The following is a 20,457-nucleotide window of genomic DNA, read 5'->3' as shown; positions in this document are numbered from 1 at the left end:
AAAAGTTGCTCATGCTCAATCAAAGCAAAACAAGTAATTCACTCACTACTTCCCATCGGCAGGCAGGTGTTCAGCCATCTCCAGGAAGGCAGGGCTCCATCACGCGGAGCGGTTACTTGGGAAGACAAACGCCATCACTCTGAATGTTCTTCCCTCAGCTTTATATGCTGAGCATGACATCATATGGTGTGGAATATCCCTTTGGTCAGTTGGGGTCAGCTGTCCCAGCTGTGTCCCCTCCCAGCTTCTTGTGCACCCCCAGCCTACTTGCTGGTGGGGCGGTGTGAGGAGCAGAAAAGGCCTTGACTCTGTGCAAGCGCTGCTCAGCAGTAACCAAAACATCCCTGTGTTATCATCAACACTGTTTTCCGCACAAATCCAAAACGTAGCCCCATACTAGCTACTATGAAGAAAATTAACTCTACCCCAGCCAAAACTAGCACAGTCTACCAATATAAAATTATTCTGGGAATGAGACATTTTTAGATGTGAGAGAAAGAAAGAAATAACGGTGGGGAGGAAAAGTGTGAAAGAAGGACAAGGGGAGATAGAACTAAGGCAGTTACTGACCCGAGAATTTACGTATCTCAGTTCAGCTGGAAGATCTTTTTTTATTTATGCATTTGCTGAGATTTTTGTAAGATCAGTAAGCTCCAAGTAAAGGCATTTCAGACCTCGTTACTATCCTGGCGACAAGGCAAGTCTTACCTTCCCCCCGATTCCCCCTCCCACTGGAAGAACAAGGATTCTTTTATAATCTTGCACAGGATAGTACAAGGAAGCTTTGCTTGCTCTAAGTTAGTGCATGGTTAATAGTAAGTTGCAGAACTTAATTGGCAGATCCTACTGATGCAGCAGTCTGAATGCTTCTGATCGCTAAAATTTATAGGCTGGCATACTGCTCCAGCTGTGGTCAACATTAGCAAAATGAATGGACTTCACATGCGTGATCTTGTGCTCTCACACTGTACTGACTGTTGGAATGAAGAGCAGAGAAGAAAATGTTAAATGTTCACAGACAAGAAAAGCGCAACAGGCTTGCAGTAATAGTCTGGCAGTAACCATGATTTTAAAGTCAAATAAGCATGTAGCCCTTGAATGAGCAGAAGCACTGCTGAAGTGTAGTTGTTTATCTGAAAAACTATTCAAATGGCATTATGGAGTTTCTCATTGAATGTCATGATGATTTCCAGAACTAGCATTCTTGCTCTGAACAGAGAAAGGGAGAGAAACAACACCGCCAAATCTGAAAATACAATCTGGAGTTTGAATGAATGCAGGGTTGGTCTTTTGCCTAGGGGATGGCCAAAGTTAGAGCCTTGCTTGCATCAGTTTGTTCCCAGTGTTGTCAGTAATATCCTTGGTGGTTCCTGCTCTTGTGTGTGGTAATTTTTTGACCAGGTGTAAGCCGTTGGACTGAGTTGGTACACAAGCAAAAGAGAAATAGATCATCTTTCCTTGTGTTGGCTCTTTACAGCTTGTGACGGGAAAAACACAAGGGTTAGAAATTAAGACTCAATACAGAAATGAGGAAGAAGGTATCTTCTCACAGTGGAATTTCTTAATGATACCCTTCAGGATTTTGGAAACCTTCAGAAGCAGTCTTATGTTTTTCCATCACCTGACAACCCATTTTGAGCAACTGCGAATTAGAATATGCGGATGGGCACATTATCGCTTCTAGGAAATGAAGTCAAGAAAGACTGGAAAACATCTCTGGCTCACACGTGTGTGCATGTGTTCCCACTGCTCAGCTCCCTCCCGCGCAGGCTGTGCTGTTACACCTGTGGAGGGGAATAGCAGGCAAATGTTCTCCTCGCTGACCCTGTAGGCAAGCACAAGTGTAGCTGACATGAGAGCAGGAAAAAAGCAAGGTTTCCTAATGGGGTAATGGCATAAAGGTATCTTGCTTTGATCAGAAAGGTACTAAGCATTCCTGGCCCTGAGAGCATTGAGTGCCAAATGTTGTTAGACACTAAGTGTATACACTCTGTGCCACCTGGGACATGGGCTCTAGGAAAGGGGACACTGAGCTGGTGTAAGCTGCTACCATAGTGTTGCTGAAGTCCTGGGGCAGGTAAAGTTTATGCTGGCTGATGATCTGCCTGGGTTCATTATGGTGGAGGGATGTCTAGGATTTCATTTTCTATGGTACTTTCACCATAGCCGTCTCCTTTTCCCCTTAAGAGTCAGTCAAAACAAAGCCCATTTTAAAAGAAATGAATGTAGAAAATGTGAAACATAAGGATCTTTTACAAAGCGTCTTTTACAGTGCTGGGGACATAAAACAGGGCAGTGGAAGATAAGCCATTATGTATGTTGAGGAAGTCTAAGAATAAAGATTATAGGCAAACAGTCTACCTTTCTTTACAAGGCCTTGATTTACATCCCTGAAATCTCAAATTTAGCTATTACAATGAAGTCCTGTTGCACACAGAGCTAACTTTTTATCACCACTTAAAATCTAATTAATCCGTATTGAAGCACAAAGATTTCCGTTGTGTTTTAGGGTGAGGGGTCATAGAGCCCTCTTTGTTCATCCTCAGGCTTGTAATCATCAGGCATTGGGATATAATTTTACCAAGCAAATTGGAAGGTAACAGATCAAATCCTTATCGGAAAGACTAACTCGTGGTTTAGTGAAGTCCTTCGTCCTTTATGTGAAACTTTATATTCGTGAAGAACAAAAAAGTGTTTCAGAGCCTACAAAGGGTTAACAGCAAGGGCTTATATCTGGGGCAGCAGAGAACTAAAGTCATCATAGCTTGCACCATCACTCAAGGTAGCAGTTGTTACAGAGCTGCTGGGGAGACCTTCCTCCTCAAGCTTTGAGGACTCTGCTCTTATAATGGCCTTGGTCTATCGACCGATGATGCAATTAAGTGGCATACTGTTCTCTCTGTTGGGATGGGTCCTGTCCTGTCTCACTACCTATTTACCCCAGTGGAAAAATCTTAACTTGGAACTGAATGAACTGGAGATCTGGACCATGGGACTCTGGCAAGCTTGTGTTGTCCAGGAAGAAGGGGGAATGCAGTGCAAGGACTTCGATTCTTTCCTAGCTTTGCCTCCAGAGCTCAGGATTTCTAGGATTTTGATGTTTTTTTCCAATGGATCGGGGCTTTTGGGCCTCTTGCTCTCGGGATTTGGGTTGGACTGTTTGAAAATTCGTGAAAGACAACAGGAACAAAAGAAACGGCTGTTGCTGTTTGGAGGAATGCTCTTCTGGATATCGGGGATTGCAGCTCTTGTCCCAGTTTCTTGGGTTGCTCATTCCACAGTCCAGGAATTTTGGAATGAGAATATACCAGATATTGTTCCCAGGTGGGATTTTGGGGAAGCGTTATTTGTTGGCTGGCTTGCTGGATTTTGTCTTATATTAGGAGGATCCCTACTTAATTGCACAATCTGTTCAACTGAAGTCCATCCATCTTCGGTCCATTACGCAGTAGCAGAACAGCAAGATCAGTGTCAACACTTGGAAACTGAAACTAGGCCTTAAAATGGAAGGTTTTAGGTAGTACAGAAGGAATGCCCTATCTTTTTCAAACCCTAGTGCAAGCCAGAAGCTTGTTCCAGTAGCAATTCAAAGGACTCTTTGTAACCTAGCTCATTTCCTAAACTTATGTCTGTTTTCTCCGTAACTGGTATTGGAAGGTGGTGTGTTTCCTCACCTGCAAACTATTTAAGACTTTGTTTCAGAGCAGACTGCTGAAGTCTTCACAGACTGCGCAGAAAAGGTGCTTTTGCTTTCTCAAGTGCACTGTAAAATCCTGAAAATGAATATGCATGTTCACTTACAGCTTGGCTTTTAACCAAAAAATGTTTCCTTTTCATATGTAACCAATTAAATGAGCCTCAAAGCTTGACTCCCTGTTGCAATTTTCCACTTGCCTAATGCAGTGACGTACAAACTCGAGAGTTTTCACATCCTAAGCAGCCTAAATACATGCATTGCATCAAATTGTTTTTCTGTGTACTTGGAAATTGTTATGCTAAGGAAACTGTAGATTTCTGAAATTCTAGCAAGCCTTACAGATGTCTTTTTGTGCATGGGGTGTTACGGGGTGGGCGCTTCATACCCAGTAAGTTGTGTTTGCCCGGTCTAGCACATAAGGCTGCCCATACAAGTTATTCTAAGTGTTTCTGGCACCTGCATACTTTATGCACCAAAATAGGCTGAGAAATGCTGCGTTAAAAAATACTTATGCTATCTTCTTCCGATACAGGTATTGAGGCATTATGCATCCTATCAAAGGCTCCTTAAGCTCCATTCACTTACAGCAACATGTTGTTCTGAACGTGTAACCCTTGACTTTAAACAAATGGTATTTAACTGGCCACAAAGCAGACAGCTTCATTTGCTGTAAGTAGAAGTGTACCAATATAGTATTAGAACTTAATTTAAAAACAAACTGTGAGATGACAAAACTAGCAGAACTGCTGTAATGCTTTAGCAGATGGATGGAAAGCAAAGTATATGCTATCCTTAAAAAAAAAAAAAAAAAAACCACAAAACCAAAACTAATGAAAGGTGAGCCCAGCTGTGGCCACACCCTTCAGCTCCTGGTTTACCACGCTACCTCCCAATCCCCCGCACGCTGCACGTGGAACCAGGCAAGACAAAGCAGGAAGGGGAGGAGTATGTCATGCTTTATAAAGCATTGTTTTAACTTTTGCTTATGTTCAGTATGACAAAGAATTGAGCAGAACAGTGTCCGCAAAAGTGAGCAGGTTAGCGCTTCTGTGACTGCTAACAATGAATTTGGTCCACAGACACAGGCTACAGTTAGTTGGATTTTTGTTGTCTGTACTAGGATGGATTTTAACTGGTACCTGTAACTATTTACCAGACTGGAAAAATCTCAACTTAGACTTAAACATACTGGAACTTTGGACCATGGGACTCTGGCAAACCTGTATAGTCCAAGACGTAGGAGGAACGCAGTGTAAAGATTTTGATTCCTTCCTAGCCTTGCCTCTAGAATTCAAGATTTCCAGGATTTTAGTATCTACATCAAACGGACTAGGACTTCTGAGCCTTGTGATTTCTAGTCTTGGTTTGGACTGCCTAAAGATGGAGCAGAAGCTAAAGAAACAGCTGTTACTACTTGGAGGAATACTCCTGTGGATGTCTGGAGTTTTGGCCTTAGTCCCTGTTTCTTGGGTTGCCCATACGATAATCCAGGAATTTTGGGATGAAGACATCCCAGAGATTGTGCCCAGATGGGAAATAGGGGATGCACTGTACAGTGGTTGGTTTGGTGGATTTTTTATAATTCTAGGAGGATCTCTACTCCTCTCCACAATCTGCTTATCATCTGACCATCAATTACCAGAGCAGTATGCAATGGCAGATATGCAAGACACACATCAACATCTGGAAATTGGAAATAGAAGACTTTAAAAAGGGTAGATATCAGGTTTTCAGATTTCTTACTCTTGCATTACAGTAAGAAAGGTCTGTTGAACAGACAGGTTACTGTTTACAAGGTTGGGGGGAGGGATTGTTTCTTACGAAGTAGTTCCTTTAATCACTACTTACCTTCAATTTTAATTACATTAATTGATGAGCTAGGGAGATCTGACTAAGCCACCACTGTATTTCTCCAAAAATCTTATCAATTGCAGATTTTGTTTTTGTAGTTTTATTTTTTTTTTTAGGATAAGCGAGCATAAAATTTTTAATCTCTAGGCATGCATGGAGAGTTGACCATCTTTTAAATGACAGAACTGGTTTAAACAATGTCTTTTTTACAAAAATAATATTAGTTTAAGTCCTGAAAGAGTTTGTAGTGCCAGTTCAACATGCATTACAAACACCTAATACAGTACAGCCTTGAATGAAGTTCCCCGGACCTATATAATTTACCCTAGTATAAACTAAATGTTCTCAGACATAATGTCATGTAATACCAAGATTCTCCATCCTGTCTGTGAATAGATGACTGACTGTACCCCTGCACGATCTCTCTCTTAAGGAAAGCCAGTATTTTTGAATAATGATGAGATCTTGTCCAGTGCAGAGTTGACCGTGTTCATTGCTATTGCAGTTTTCACTTAATGAATGTAAAGAACTAACTTCAAGCATATGAATCACTTTCTATATAACTTACCCTAAGATTTGTCAGTGATTGATGTGAACTTTCTATAAATTGCAATGATTTTACATTGACAAAGCTGTAGCAGCCATTTGTTTCTCCAAAGAGCATATAAAGACATAGAACAGCAATAAAAGAATTAAATAAAACACTGGTCTGGAAAAGAGCTTTGTTAAAAAATGTATTTTCCAATCACTGAAACACACGGAAAGTGCAGAGACAAGTTAATCTATGTGATGTATTTGCATACTTTTACAGACAAAATTAGAACAGAAACACATTCAGAATATAACCTGATTAAATATTTAGTTCAGTCCTGAGCATTTGATATTTAATACAGTATAAACATAGCAATAGTAAAAAAAAAAAAAACAAACCCAAACTTAAAATAATTTGATTCGTGTTCTATTAAAGTTTCTGCTAAACTTTGCTCATTTGGCTAAATATTCTTGTACCAGTAATATTTAGATTTTGATATATGCAACTGCAGTGACATTGGTACCTGGAAATAGAACTAATTACATTCGTTATACCCTGCTGTGCAGAGTAAATTCCACTTCAGGAGAATTTTAAACTGATGGGGGTTTATTTGTATGTATTATTTTAGCTTATTCTATTGAGTGTTTCAAGTGTGAATAATCTGAATTAGTAAAAAACCCCCAAAACTCCAAACCCAGAATTGTTAAAAACTGCCTATAAATATGTTCAACTTTACCGATTTGGAAAATGAGGAGCATGAATATGTTTAAGTCTCTCATTTTTAAATCAGTTTTGCAAGCTAAAGCCAGTAATACTTTAATTTTGACCTCACCCCATGCTTACAAATCAGACATAATACTTTTTTTGAAAATTATTCAACTTGTGTGGAGAAACAGTTAATCTGGCAAGAATTCAGACAGCTCTAAATATTTTTCACAATAGCATCCTTAATGTCAAATATTTTTATGGCCAGAACTGAACTATATTAAACAGAACATAAATAAGACTGTAAATAAATAAAAGAAAAATCATAAAGTACACCTCTAAACATCATTCTACAAACAACTTATATAATCAAATTGAGAAGTTGAAACTGTCAACCTTCATTTCACCTCTACATTAAATAATTCCAGATTTGTTTTTTTTAAAATTGACCTTTCAAACATCAATGTTATTTCAAACCCAAGAAACAAAAAACAAATGGGGCATTCATAAAGGATGTTCAATCAGTCATCTTGCCCAAAATAGCACGTTTGGCTATACAGTTAAGCGAACTAATGTGTTTGTGCATAAGAAAACCCTTGGGTGTTACACAGACCCCTCATCACAGAATTGTCACTTTGAATTTGAGACAGCTGATACCATATTATGGTATATTTGCTTCCATCTTCTCAGCAAGTAATTATAGCCTTTTTGAAAGACGAAGTCCATGCATATGTGGCTTGCTGTTTGGGGAAGAAAATGTTAGCCAGTGAATTAAATACATCTGAGTGCAACATATTAAGTAGAAAATGAAATAATTATATTAGCTGCAATGTCCACCTACTTACATAGTACCCACAGAAGATAAGACCCCAACTGCTTTACCAAGACAGGGCTGCTTGGACACCTACATCTAATGTTCTGGACTTCTTACAGAATGAATCCAAGTCTGATGATGCTTCCTAGCAGACTGCTTCATCTAAGACAAATTTGAAACACACCATTCACATCTACTTATTAAACTCTCAACTGCATACAGGGTCAATTGTGTATTTTTAAAAATGTTATTTATTGTACTGAAATATGTGAAGACTTCTAGTCAGGAACTTTTCTTTTTCAGAAAGGGTTTACCTTACCAACAAGACTTCTGATACTTGAGTTTGTATGTGACAGATTTTTCTTCTGGTACAAATACTTTAATGTACCTAACAAACACTTTTACTTATTCCTAGTTGGCAATAAGACAGCCTCTAGGACAAAAGATTGACATAGAGAAACTCTCATTTTTAAGTGTACAGTGGATATAACTATTCCAATTTCAATGTTGGTATCATGAATTTGATTCAGCTTCCAGTTCAGAAAGCAGCTGCCCCTTTTGGTAGTCTCATAAGAAGTTTTTAGGGTTACTTGTCTGCCTTGCCTTTCTCACTCTCCCGCAGATGCAAGAAACCTTTTAGTGCAGGTTAAAGTACTGTACATTCACAAAACTAAACTCTGAACTCCGTCTCTTCCTACAAAGTATTAAAAAACAAAAAGAGAAGAAATTTGTTTTCAGAAACAAAATTCCAATGTGGGTGATGAATCTAATTAGCAGCTGTTGTGAGGCAGCCTTGATGATTTGGAAAGGAGCTTACGCTTGTGGTTAACTTTAAACTATAAAAGTCACACTCTTGTACAAAAATATTGCATGGCAAAACAGCCATCTTCACAGTCGGCTCACATGAAAATAGTGAAAAGATAAACAATCTTCTGTTGAACGTAATATTTCTCAACACAGTGCGGTTCAACAGGATACATGCTTAGTACTGCCTTTGTTCCTCTGTTCCATCTTTACAAAATAAAAACACACGCAATACATACAAACTGTACAAAATCAGCATCAGTATACCAAAATTAATCTACTTTGGTTTTCCGGTTGTTGGGTTTTTTTGCTGTTTTTTAAGCATACAACAATTCAATTTACTATATTTTACAAACAAACATATCAATAGTGAATGTAAAATAGAAGATCTTTAAAAGCAGGTCATTGGAACTACAAAGCTCATCTGAAAAGAGATGAGCAAGTGGAAAAACACTTCAATGAAAATACATAATTATACATCATCAGCTGGAAGGGCTGGTATACTGATCTTTGCTCTTGTGAAGTATGCTATCTTCTCCCTGAAATTAGAAAAGAAAACAAGTTATTATTTTACTATTTATGGCATGACTCCAAGGTCATCTGCTGTACAGTTGCTAATGTTACAGTATAGATCTTTAACATATAGGTTTGGAAATATACAGGGAGGAAAATACACAGTGAATTTATTGACAACAAATGTGGTTTCCAGAGCATTCTGACATAATCCTCTTCTTAAGCAGATTTATGTAAAAAGCAGCACCAATTTTGAAAAAGAAAAAAAATCAATATTTCATTAATAACTCCCATGATGAGACTGAAATATTGATCTAGTCACTGAATTTCCTATGATGATATTTCAGTGGGGGGATGAAAAGGCAAAATAAAACATTTTATCCTGACTTGGGAAAAGGGAGAGGGGGGAAAAAAAAAAAATTGGGTCTGGGCAAGACTTGGAGAAGCAGAATTGTCAACCCATTTTCTAGTTGCTTCCCCTGTGCTGTTCCCATTTCTGCCTCCTATGAACTGAGAGATTACTGAAGCATAACAAGTTTACACAAGCTTGTCTGCCAGCAGCCTAGAAAGCAGATGATAAGTATTGGGGGCTTAAAAATTAAAGCTCAGAAGAGTCATTCTTCTTGAGAGCTTCAAAAATGCCTTTGTGTGTTTAGTCTTTGAGGCCACAGCACTGTAACAAGTCCAACCAGCAGGGCGAGTACAACTCAGCCTTAGGAGGTAACTATTTGTCCAGTAGACTAAACCATGTTTTCCACTGGCGAAGCTTGAGTTCCCATCGGAAACAGTAGCTCAGAGCAAAATCAACTATGTAAACTGGATTCTTTGGCTAATTGTGTGGTGATTACAAGATAAAGGAGAATGGAGTCTTACCATACCCTTCTTGCAGGGGAATGGTGACTTGAGCACTATTACATGTTCCTGTAAATTTGTGCACCATTCTGTTTGTGACGACTGTTGAATGACCAGCACCAACCAAAACTTTTCCTCAAGACTTGCATAGAAAGCGAAAACTGCTTGAAGATGCTCTGAATTTCATACTGAAGATAAACAGCTCAGCTGTCACGCCTCTTTGCTGAGGAACCCCTATCCTTTCTCTCTTGCTTTGATTCTGCATCACTTACCAGTTATGGTTTGAAATGTGTGCCTCACAGGCCCCTATTTGCTGATGGACTTCTCAAACTGATCACAATAGATTGGTTAAAAAAGGAAAAAAATCCTCACATGTATTAGCAGCTAACTTAAATTTCCTATACAGGAATTCAGAAATCAAACTTTAGAAACGTGTGTTAGTGACAAACCAGATTTAATTAGCTTGCAGTACTGCTTCTATGTGGAAGAGTAAGCATTGTATTTTTCTATCAGCAGTTTTATATTTATTTTTATATAGAAGTGTGGCCTTCGGGCTGCTAGCCTGCCACTTACTCTCCAGCCTTTTAGGAATTTAGACCAATTAGAATTAAGGTTTGAGATAGAAAGCGTTCATTCTGGCTTACGCTAAGCAAGAACACTTGATTAATTGCTTCATGTAATCAGTTGCTGTTCCCGCAACCAAAACGAGGACGGAAACAAAAAGAAGGAGGGATTCAAGATCCCTCTTGAATTACAAGTCTTGAGCAAGGCACAAGTAGTGGTTAATCAGTTTCCTGATGAGATGTATACTGTTCTACTTCTCCTTGAGGGGTGATTTGCTTCAGGCACCTGCCATCACTGGAAAAGATCCCATTACTTAAAGCCCACTGTCAATCTACCGTGGGTGAGGTGAGCAATGGCAACGGTCATGCACGTACTTGCCCACAGCAGATGCCATATAGTGAGGGGGTTCCTCACCACCACCACAGCTCAGCTGACATCCTGCCACTTCTGCCACATAAGCAAGTTACTGAGGCCCGGTCCTTTGAAACTCCAACTTCGAGCTGTTAGAAATGTGTGAAGTTTCTTGCAATTCAAAGGCACGTGGATTTTTCACTAATATTACAGGGCATGTCTGATTATATTCAGAAATAATTCATGTTACTTCACTACATTAAAAAGAGCACGAAAAGCAGAACAGGCCATACCTGAATGACTGCACCTGCAGTGGCACTTTCTGGCTCTGCTCCCGTAACCGGCATACATCCTTAGAAGCTTTCCTCATCAATTTCTCAGCACTTAAACCTTGTTTCTGTTCTTCTTTTGACTGTTCAGCCTGTAAACGGGAAAAATAACTATATTTTGCTAATAATGAACAACTACTCATTTCAAAGAACTGACAAATTCTTCTGTGTCAAGCAAAACACTTGGCAGTGTTAGGTTTACAGTTGGACTTCATGATCTTACAGGTCTTTTCCAACCCAAACGATTCCATGAAAATCTCTATACAAAGGCTCAACAAGACAAAAGGTTGACATCACAAGCCTAAGCCATGAGCATGAAATAAGATAACAGAGCTTCTCCTAAAAAAATAAATAGAGCAAATCCCATGCCATCACAGGTGGCTACTAGGTGTTACAAAGTTTGATGAGATATTTCTTAGGGCTATAGTTAGACAATACCTAAATTTGTATGAACAAATGTTGTCTATCCAAATATCTTTTTAGAACTAGGAGACAGTGACTCTCTTCCCATGTAAAATACTTATTTCCTAACGAAAGCTCTCTGGAAAGTTGCCTAACCTAATCTAAAATGACAGACAAAAAAAAAGAGAAGGCATGCTCTCAAAATACACCTTCAAGTTTTGTTGACCTTGTTAGCAAAGTTAATATTCACGAACTCTTGTGCTTTTATTCATGACATGACACCCGTTTTGCATGTGAGACTCACTTCTTTCATTTGCATTGTAGCAGTGTAAAAGCCAAGGCAAATGAACAGAACACCAGTGGTAACAAGAGGTCAAGGATCCTTCTTGACATGAACATTGTTGAGCAGCCACATACCCACCAGTAAGTTACAGTATTTCTGTACCTCAGTATTGCTGGCTCTATTACATACATCTTTACCACACATTGACGCATCAACAGGACAATCGCAGCTGTACCATCCACCATTTCGGCGATAGACTGCTGTTAACAGTTGTGGTTTGTTTTTTAAAAAAACTTTATCAAGGGTTTCTGAATGCCCAATAATTTGAACAGCAGCTCTTTTTAGGTGGGCAGTCACCTGGATTTCTTAGACGAATAGCCACCGTTCATATGCAGATGAGTCTCCCATAACATACATTAACACCCCCATCATGTGTGGGGTGCATGGCATGGGCAATGACACCTTGTGTGTGCACTTAGCTTCATTTCTAGACGGCAGGGACTGTCAGACAAATGTTATTTGCTGCATTTTGAATTTTGCCAGCCATCAAAATTTAATAGCAGCAGTTCACATTCTTAAACAATTGTTAAAGTTCCTTAAGCTTAATTTTTGATGCTTAACTTTAGGCACTGAGACTTGAAAATGCTGTTCTGTTACCTCAAATTAAAACACACACCCAAGCCAGAAACAGCGATCTTCAAAGTTAGTTTGCAACTTAGGAGTTCACGTCTCCAGTTCTGAATTCAACCCAGTAGACTCCCAAACAACAAAACCAACTAATTCAAAAAAGTTAGTCCATACTAGTTTCATACTGGGTATTTATAGAAATCTATTCATGGCAGAATAGTGGTATCCTCTGTCTGTTGAAACACGCTCCGGTGTTTTATGTGAAAGCATCTTACATGAAAGAGCACCACGCTTTCAAAAACTCACTCAAAATCCAGTCAGCTTGTACTGCTGTTAACTTCTTCAGTCCCCAACTCCAAATTAGCTATGATTTAAAATGAAATTAACCTATAAATATTGTTTTTGTTATTAGTTAGTGAACATGAATTTGCAATCTACAACTGGTAGTGTATTAATTAGTTTTACATATGTCACTGGCCATATGTTTTATCAGCTCCCCTAGTTAATATTTATCATCAAAGCACTAAACATACAATATTTCAGAATTTTCTAATTTTATCTTTTCCCTAACTATACACAAGATTCTTGTGATTGCTGCATTTCAGGTTAGCAGCATAGATGACTTCTTTGTTTTAATACTCTCTATTACCATGTACTCCTTTTTCATTTTTTTAATGATTTTATTTTTTCAGGATGCTCTCAGAGAAACTTTGATTTCAGCCCAATGTTTCTAAGAGTATGCATGTGATGAGGTATGTACATGATCAGGTTTATATTTACATCATGTTTCTCGAGTGATTTACAAAGATAGTGAATCCTCCATCTATATAAAATACAGAAAAGCACACTAATACACTGGCCATACAGTCAGTAAATGCCAAAAATCGGGCACTTATCTGCCAAAAATAAGTGCCAGATAGGAACCTCTGTATCTGCACTTAGCTTAAGTGTGAGATAAAGAAGAAACACTACCAAAATTAAAGGTGAAACACTAATTCCTGTCTTATTCTTCAGTAGCTTTTGTATAGAAGAATGAAAGTGAATCTAAATACCAAAACACTGAACAAGGACATATTTGTGGTATTAATGACATAGTTACAGACTACCTCTACATAGAAGATGTATTGAAAAGAAATAGAAAAGGTCTTTACAGATATTCCCAGGAATCTTTTTTGGACATACACAAAGAGGAAGTACTTCAGATGACACTAGGTGTCTGAAAACTTACTTGTATGAGGATTTAAGACTCAAACTTTGAAATACTGCATGATTTCTCACAAAAATGCAATCTAAACAAGAGAAAATGCTTCTGGTGCACAGAATTGCCTACTGTTTTCTGATCTGCAGGTATTATGGGCTTTATGTACCTGCTGTACTTAGGAAGGTGTAGTAGGAAGGGGAGGGAAGGTATGGAGTCTGTGTATTTGGCTTCAAGCAGAGTAACTGCAAGCAGCCACTGATTTTCAACATCGCCCACATCTGCGGTTTCATTTTTCACTTGAGACTCTCTCAATTTCTCTGGCATTTCCAGCTGCTGCATTAGTCTGTGCCATTATAATGCCTGCAGGACCTAAAAAATAATCTATGACAATGTTCTCTAGGCTGCTGTGTTTTGCTAACCCAAGAGGAAACAGTGACAGCAGAGTACAGCATTCTCAGGGTTGTTTTGCTCCACAGGGGAAGGCTGCAATGATTTTAAGGGTAAAAATATTTCTAGAAACTTTGTAAGCGGTCTTCAAAGAGGTGGAGTGGCTGTGATCATTGTTCTGGCTTTTAGCTTGGAAAGAAGGACTTAAATGCTGTGCTGCAGCCTGCATATATTTTAGGAACATGTATTATTACCCTTATTCCTCGTGGCAGTGTGTGTCATGGAGTTGAACACTGACACCAGAGATACAAAGTATGACAAACCTATCTGCTACCTTGAAAGAGCCAACTGAAATAAGAAAGCACAAATCCAAAGGATTTATAATATGAAATGTTGCAGAGGCATACTCTATTCTAGTGGGAATAGCTTTAGAGTGGGAGTAGTTTTAAATTAAATAAACAATTAAAAATTAACATTTCTATCCTGCATCCAGCATTAGATATAAACTATGAACTTCTAAATAAATTTCACTATGCTTCTTTTATATAAGCGACTATTTTTATGGGTTAAAACTTAGAAAGATCAAATTCATACGATGAACTTGCATGCTAAAACACCACACAGTTACACTGTGTGATGTTTACACGTTGTGCTGTCTTATCCCATTTTGCCTAAAGGTTTTTCAACACACTTGTCAATGCTCAGCCTAAACTCTGCTAGTATTTTATAGCCATTTTAGAACTCCACTATCTATAGCCAACAGCAGATGCCAAGGAAAGAGAGACAGGAAGACAGAACAGGGCGTAAACAGAGCTGAGAGAACATATCGGGGGAGAAAGTTTTGTTTCCTAAGCTATCACATGGTCAAGGACTTCTTGAAGTAGGTGGTATTATTATGGTTAATGACTTCTGATGGATTTTTTTCTTCCATGAATGTATCTAACTGCTTTTTGAACCTATGCAAACTTGCAGCACTCACAATGTTCTGTGGAAAACATTTTTACGGTTTCTAAATGTTGTGCTACGGTTGCTTGCATTTAAACTGCCACCTCTTCAATTCCTTACTTCCTGTATTACAAAAGACAATGATTAATTGCTGTCTTCCACCTCACTCATGATTTTATAGACTTCAGTTGTAGCTACTTAGCCACTCCTAACATGGAAGCTGTTTCCTCCTTTGCCCATCCTTGTCGACCATCTGTAGTTTTATTATCCACTTTGAGAAGGGGAAAGAGAACTGGACAATGTTTAAGTTACAGTCATAACATGCATTTATATCATAAGAAAATGATTTGTTTTGTTCCAACTTCTTTTCTTAGTAATTTCTGTCTTATTTGCTTTTTGACATCTGCTGAGTGCTGTGATGTTTTTGTTTCTTATATCCAGAGTATACATCTAATTCAGAGCTCAGATTTGTATATGTAAATATGAGGATCATCTCTTCCCTCCTCTACACAAGGCTATTTACTGACATTTAGCTTTTTTTAAAAAAAAAACAAAAAAACCCGAACAACTGTTGCATACATATTAGGAGGTTCTCTGCACCTTGTTAAAATTGCTTTCCATTTTTACGACTCTGAATAACTTGATGTCATCAAAACACTCATCTCTACCAACCATAAATAGCTGAAGAGTACAAATCCTTCCTGGACGCCACTAGCAACCTCCCCTCGTTGAAAACTGATGTACATTGACTGACATAGATGGGAAGGGGGCTCCAGAGGGCATCTACTCCAACCTTCTGCTCAGAGCACGTGAAGCTAGAGCTGGGTGCTCCGGGTCTTGTCCAGTTAGGTTCTGAATATCTCCAGTGGTGGAGGCTGGGCCCCTATTCCAGTGTACGATCACCCTCGCAATTTAAAAAAAAAAAACAACACAATCTCCCCAAAACAAAAACCCCACAACATCCAACTTATTCATGCATCTTGGAATTTTCCACGTTCCAGCTTGTTACTGTTGCCTCTCACTCCTCCTAACCTGTTTCTTGTCTTTTATCCACATGAGGGCATCCCATCTTACCTTATGGCAGTTTGGAGACAGTGAATATATACTTGTATTGTTTTAGAGACCATCACATAGAGAACAGAATTTGGCTTTTCTTCGCCAAAACTAGAACAATTATGTCCCCCATAAGGAAATAAGCCACAGCAGAAGTACTGCCTTTCCCACATGCCCCTACCACTATAAGTAATGGTCATTGCCTCTCTCTACCTACTACAAAGATCTTTTGGCTACGAGTTCTGTAAAAAGTCTGCAAAAGACTGCAAATCAACTGATGCTGAAGGACAAAAAGCATACGCATGTCTGTAGAAGTATGGCTGGGACATGAGAATTTTCAATTAACTTTTAAGTAAATGCTATTTTACCAACCACAACTATTACTGCAAATAATAGAGTTTCTACTCTGAATTACTGAAGTATCTAGATGGCACCAGAAAAATACTACCTCAAATTCTAGGTTTAATGCTGTAGTATTGACTAATAAAGAAATATTGTTTACCCTATGTAATTCAGAGGTGTAGTCAAATGTGAGCTTCTGTAAAAATCTTTAACATGATAGACCGAATTCTTTAACGAATTTATAGAAAAGACAGGGGCATAAGTGTATTCATTCACACAGTATCTGTATGCTGCTCATACCTGTTTTTCAGCTTGTTTCAAGAGTTTCTGGAATCGTTCGTCCTCTAGCACACACAGGGGAAGGTCTGTCTCTCCTCTACCTTTCATTTCCTCAAGCTTTTGTTTAAGATCCCGCAAGGCCTGAAGCTCATCATTCAGACGATTCTGTCTTGTGCGTGATGCCTGGAGGTCCAGCTCCAAGTCAAGGGAAGTGCGTATGGGGCACTCTTGCGTAGCTCTTCGCATGATTGGTTGGCAAACAGGCTGAATCATTTGGGAGACAGAACAATAAAAATTAATATCTAGGGAGGCTAGTGTAGGGTTTGACATAATACAGTCAGAAAAGCTCAAGTATTTTTTGTTTTTCTTTAGCAGAAAGTTGCTATGATGAGATCCAAGTCCAAAAATTCATCTATTCTGGAATTTTTCTTCAGTCACTAGCTAAAAATAAATGCAAAAGTTTCTCCAACTCCAGGTATACAATGATATATTTACAGGTTAAAAACAAAAAACCCGTTCTGATCCCCAGGATAACACAATGCCATGCTACACAGACTTCCTCATAGATTTCAACTACATTGTATGTTTTTATAAACATTTGCTTTTTCAAGGCTTAAGCAAACACACAATGTTATGAACTCTGTAAACATGCATTTCTTTAGTGTATTTCACATCATTTACTGTCCTTTCACTGTGCATTTTCGCATGAATAAGTCGGGCAGGAGAAGCCATCCCAGATGATTCAGTATGTCTTTCTTACACCAAATGTAATCCTGCTAGCTGGTAACAACCCTTCTGCAGAAGTGTTTTTTTTAGTTACAATCAAGATTAAAATACAACTCTCCCAACTTATGTAAGAATGAACTCAATGCAAGAGAAATACAATCTTACTCTTGTCCTTCAATCCTTTTGCTACTCAAACACTCCAGGACAAGAGTAAATCCCCTTTAAAAGGACATCTGAATCCTTGAAATTTCCACCAAAATTTGCGCAAGATATATGTTGCTGGTGTTGATTTTTGTGCAGCGTAAGCCACCTTGGGTGACTTTGTAGTATTTGGATTCTTTAAACCAGACCCCTTTGACAGTTACAAGCTAAAGTTCAACAGTAAATGCCACGATGCTGAGCACCAGTGTCTTGCTGCTGGCTTCAGTCACAATTAGAACAACTTAAAGCTTTGTTGGTGGGGGAAAGCGTAGGACTGAGACCACTGTGTTGAGATTTCAACCTGAAACTACAGGACTACATGTGGTACATGCATTGCTTTTGCTGAAATACTTGAAATAAAGCATATGGTTTAAGTTGGTTGTTATTCCTTCTCTCCCCATACTTTGTTTTAAACCATGTCCAGGTAACAGCACATACCCGTTTAACTCTTAGGCTCCGCCGTTCTGTGGCATTTCTCACAAAGAGAGACTTTTTGGCTAGTGTTGAGCTGTCGCTGTCACTTCGATTCAACTGTCAAAATGTACATAACAGAGATATAAAGCATCTTCATATACAAATACATCTGTATTGATATAACCAGTCAGAAAACCTCAGTGTTGATATACATGTAGGTCATTCTTAGTATAAAGTAAAAACTTTTTCAACTAGAAGAAGCGTCTAATCTAGAATTCTATTTCTAAACCAAGACAACCATTCATAGAATCATAGAATAGTTTGGGTCAGAAGGGACCTTTAAAGGTCATCTAGTCCAACCCCACTGCCATGGGCAGGGCCATCTTCAACTACATCAGGTTGCTCAGATCCCCGTCCAGCCTGACCTTGAATGTTTCCAGGGATGAGGCATTATTGATCTTACTGAACAAATAGTAAGTAGACTCTTTAGGAATGCAAGGAAGATTAACTATGGTTATTAAGTACTGCCAAATCACTGGCTGGCTTTTATATGATTGCAGATTATAAACTATGGATTTCATTTACCTAGGGCAGGCTTTTAACAAATTTACTGCAGGGAAGGTAAATTACTGTAGATGTGCACCTGTCCAACAAATGGTATTTTTGTATTATTATTATTTGTAACAAGCATAGGTGTGCCTACAGCTTCCTTCAGAAGCACTTCCTGCTTCTCAGAAATATGCACCACAGCTCAGCAGTAGTTTCTTCTTAATTATAGCATTAGATCCACATACATCAGTGCAGACTGATTGCTAGGTGCATCAGCATGCGTGGTAGTAACCGTCAAAGAAAACAGAAGCATCTATCTGCAGGATATTTATTACACCTCTTCAGAAAAGGACAGACAAAAAGAATCGTTATTCTAACATTTCAATAACCAAAGCCAGAGCCCTAAACCACCTCTTGCAATATGAATACACCTCTCGAGAGACAAATCTGTCTTTTCACCATGGAGCCGCTACTGGGAACTCACCCCTGGATAGGCACAGGTGGCTATCATCACTGATGTGCTTTAAGCACTTTTCAAAGGATGTTTTCAAAGGCATCAAAAGGCTTTGGTCTGTCCTTTAGGCCTCAAGAATTTTTGTGTTTCCCATAACATTGTATTGAGAGTAGGTGCTTTCTTAAAGCTAGGCCGTCTCTTCTGAAAAGAGAGCAGCTGGCAGTTAGCCAGAGCATATCCAACACATGCTGGATATGCTTGAGGTGCAAGCTGGGGACTAGGACTGGGGAGGCCTGAGTTGTTCAGCCCTCTCCGTGGACTCGGATGCAGCTACAGTGCCCACTCTCGAGCCCCAACACTGGACTACAAGTATTTCTGAAGCTGCAAAATACTCATCTGTGCAAACCTGGGTTTTTCCTAGGCTACTTTGCTTCCAGGAAATACTGTACACAATGAGAAAGAGAATGGTTTATTCAAGTTATTTTTTTTTTAGATTCTGGCTTCTGGCAGCACGTACGTAGCAATGTTCAAAGCTACAAAGGTCCAATACTTTTCCAGATGCAAAAACCTCAGGAGTTTATACTAACTAAACTATCAGAGCAACTAGTGTTACTTCCTCTCGAAGACCTCCACACACAGTAAGCTAAGGCTACATTTTTTTGCCAATACAACTGATTTCCAGTGTACAGGAATTAAGATGAAGGCTAGGTTCTGAATTCAGCCAATAACCTGTCCAAATTATGTAAAGATTGTTACAAAATGATCTACTGTGTTTCATTCTGGAGGGTATATGGAATAGTTATTTAAGTGTGTATATAGTGACCATAGATTTTTTTTTTTTTTTTAAGCCAATGATAATCACAGAGAAGTGATCAACTTTATGTTCCCAAACGATTAAGGCAACCATCTCAAAGTTAAGTGGAGAAGAATTAAAGCGTAAGTATTTTTTTTTTTTTTTACAGTCATACTTGTATGAGTAACCTGTAGAAACTAAAGATCAAAAACAAACTGCCTTTTCTAGGGTGTCTATAATTAAAATCTATAGAGCTGGTAATCCACGCTTAAATCTTTAAACACTTGATTTTCACAGTTACGTTTAGCAGCAACAGGGCTGATAATGTAAATCTTTTTTTTCCATGCTACCGTAGGTCTAGAGGGACTGGAGAAATTTAAACATGGCCAAAGCCATGTTTAAAACTCAGCCCCTAGGCAGCGCTCGCACATCTTTCAAAGATGTAATTACAGCAGGATTTGGGCTGCCCAGGTTTAAAACCAGTTGAGATACAAAGTGAGATTTAAAATTGATGACTGAGCTCTTTCCGCACTGTTACCCTTAAATGGTTACATTATTAAAATATGGTAATGCAATGGCAGTTTACAGTGAACTCTATTCTACGTTTTAACAAATTATTTTGCTGTGTGAGAGCTGTAGTTGCTGACGTGCAGTGAAACACACTTTTTGCAGCCAGCCAGCACAGGAATCTGTGTTACTTCTGTCCAATGGGATGTATTTTTGCCCTAGTAAAGGTGTTTTGCAAGAGTATGCAACTCTGCTGAAAGTCAATTCTACTATACATCAGGT

General features: G+C 38.7%; 3 protein-coding genes across 3 annotated transcripts in view; 2 read left to right on the top strand and 1 right to left on the bottom strand.

The window, feature by feature from the left end:
- Positions 1 to 2,848: 2,848 nt before the first annotated feature.
- LOC104083210 (claudin-22-like) lies at positions 2,849 to 3,502 on the top strand. Its single transcript, XM_009586622.1, has one exon. It carries the CDS (start codon positions 2,849 to 2,851, stop codon positions 3,500 to 3,502), a length of 654 nt encoding a protein of 217 aa, XP_009584917.1.
- Positions 3,503 to 4,759: 1,257 nt separating this feature from the next.
- LOC104083203 (claudin-22-like) lies at positions 4,760 to 5,407 on the top strand. Its single transcript, XM_009586612.1, has one exon. The coding sequence runs from the start codon at positions 4,760 to 4,762 to the stop codon at positions 5,405 to 5,407; it is 648 nt and encodes a 215-aa protein (XP_009584907.1).
- Positions 5,408 to 8,716: 3,309 nt separating this feature from the next.
- WWC2 (WW and C2 domain containing 2) overlaps positions 8,717 to 20,457 on the bottom strand; it is a 51,168-nt gene continuing 39,427 nt past the window's right edge. Inside the window, exons 18-21 of the mRNA XM_009586601.1 lie at positions 17,897 to 17,989; positions 16,553 to 16,795; positions 10,977 to 11,104; positions 8,717 to 8,942 (exon numbers count right to left, since the gene is read on the bottom strand). Coding sequence (XP_009584896.1) covers positions 8,876 to 8,942; positions 10,977 to 11,104; positions 16,553 to 16,795; positions 17,897 to 17,989 — 531 coding nt within the window. The 3' untranslated portion in view covers positions 8,717 to 8,875. The remainder of the gene's footprint in view (positions 8,943 to 10,976; positions 11,105 to 16,552; positions 16,796 to 17,896; positions 17,990 to 20,457) is intronic.

This window comes from Fulmarus glacialis, unplaced genomic scaffold, assembly GCF_000690835.1.
Source record: "Fulmarus glacialis isolate BGI_N327 unplaced genomic scaffold, ASM69083v1 scaffold17590, whole genome shotgun sequence".
NCBI classification, from domain to species: domain Eukaryota; kingdom Metazoa; phylum Chordata; class Aves; order Procellariiformes; family Procellariidae; genus Fulmarus; species Fulmarus glacialis.
Note: the sequence above shows the minus strand (reverse complement) of the source record. Positions and strands in the feature narration are given on the sequence as shown.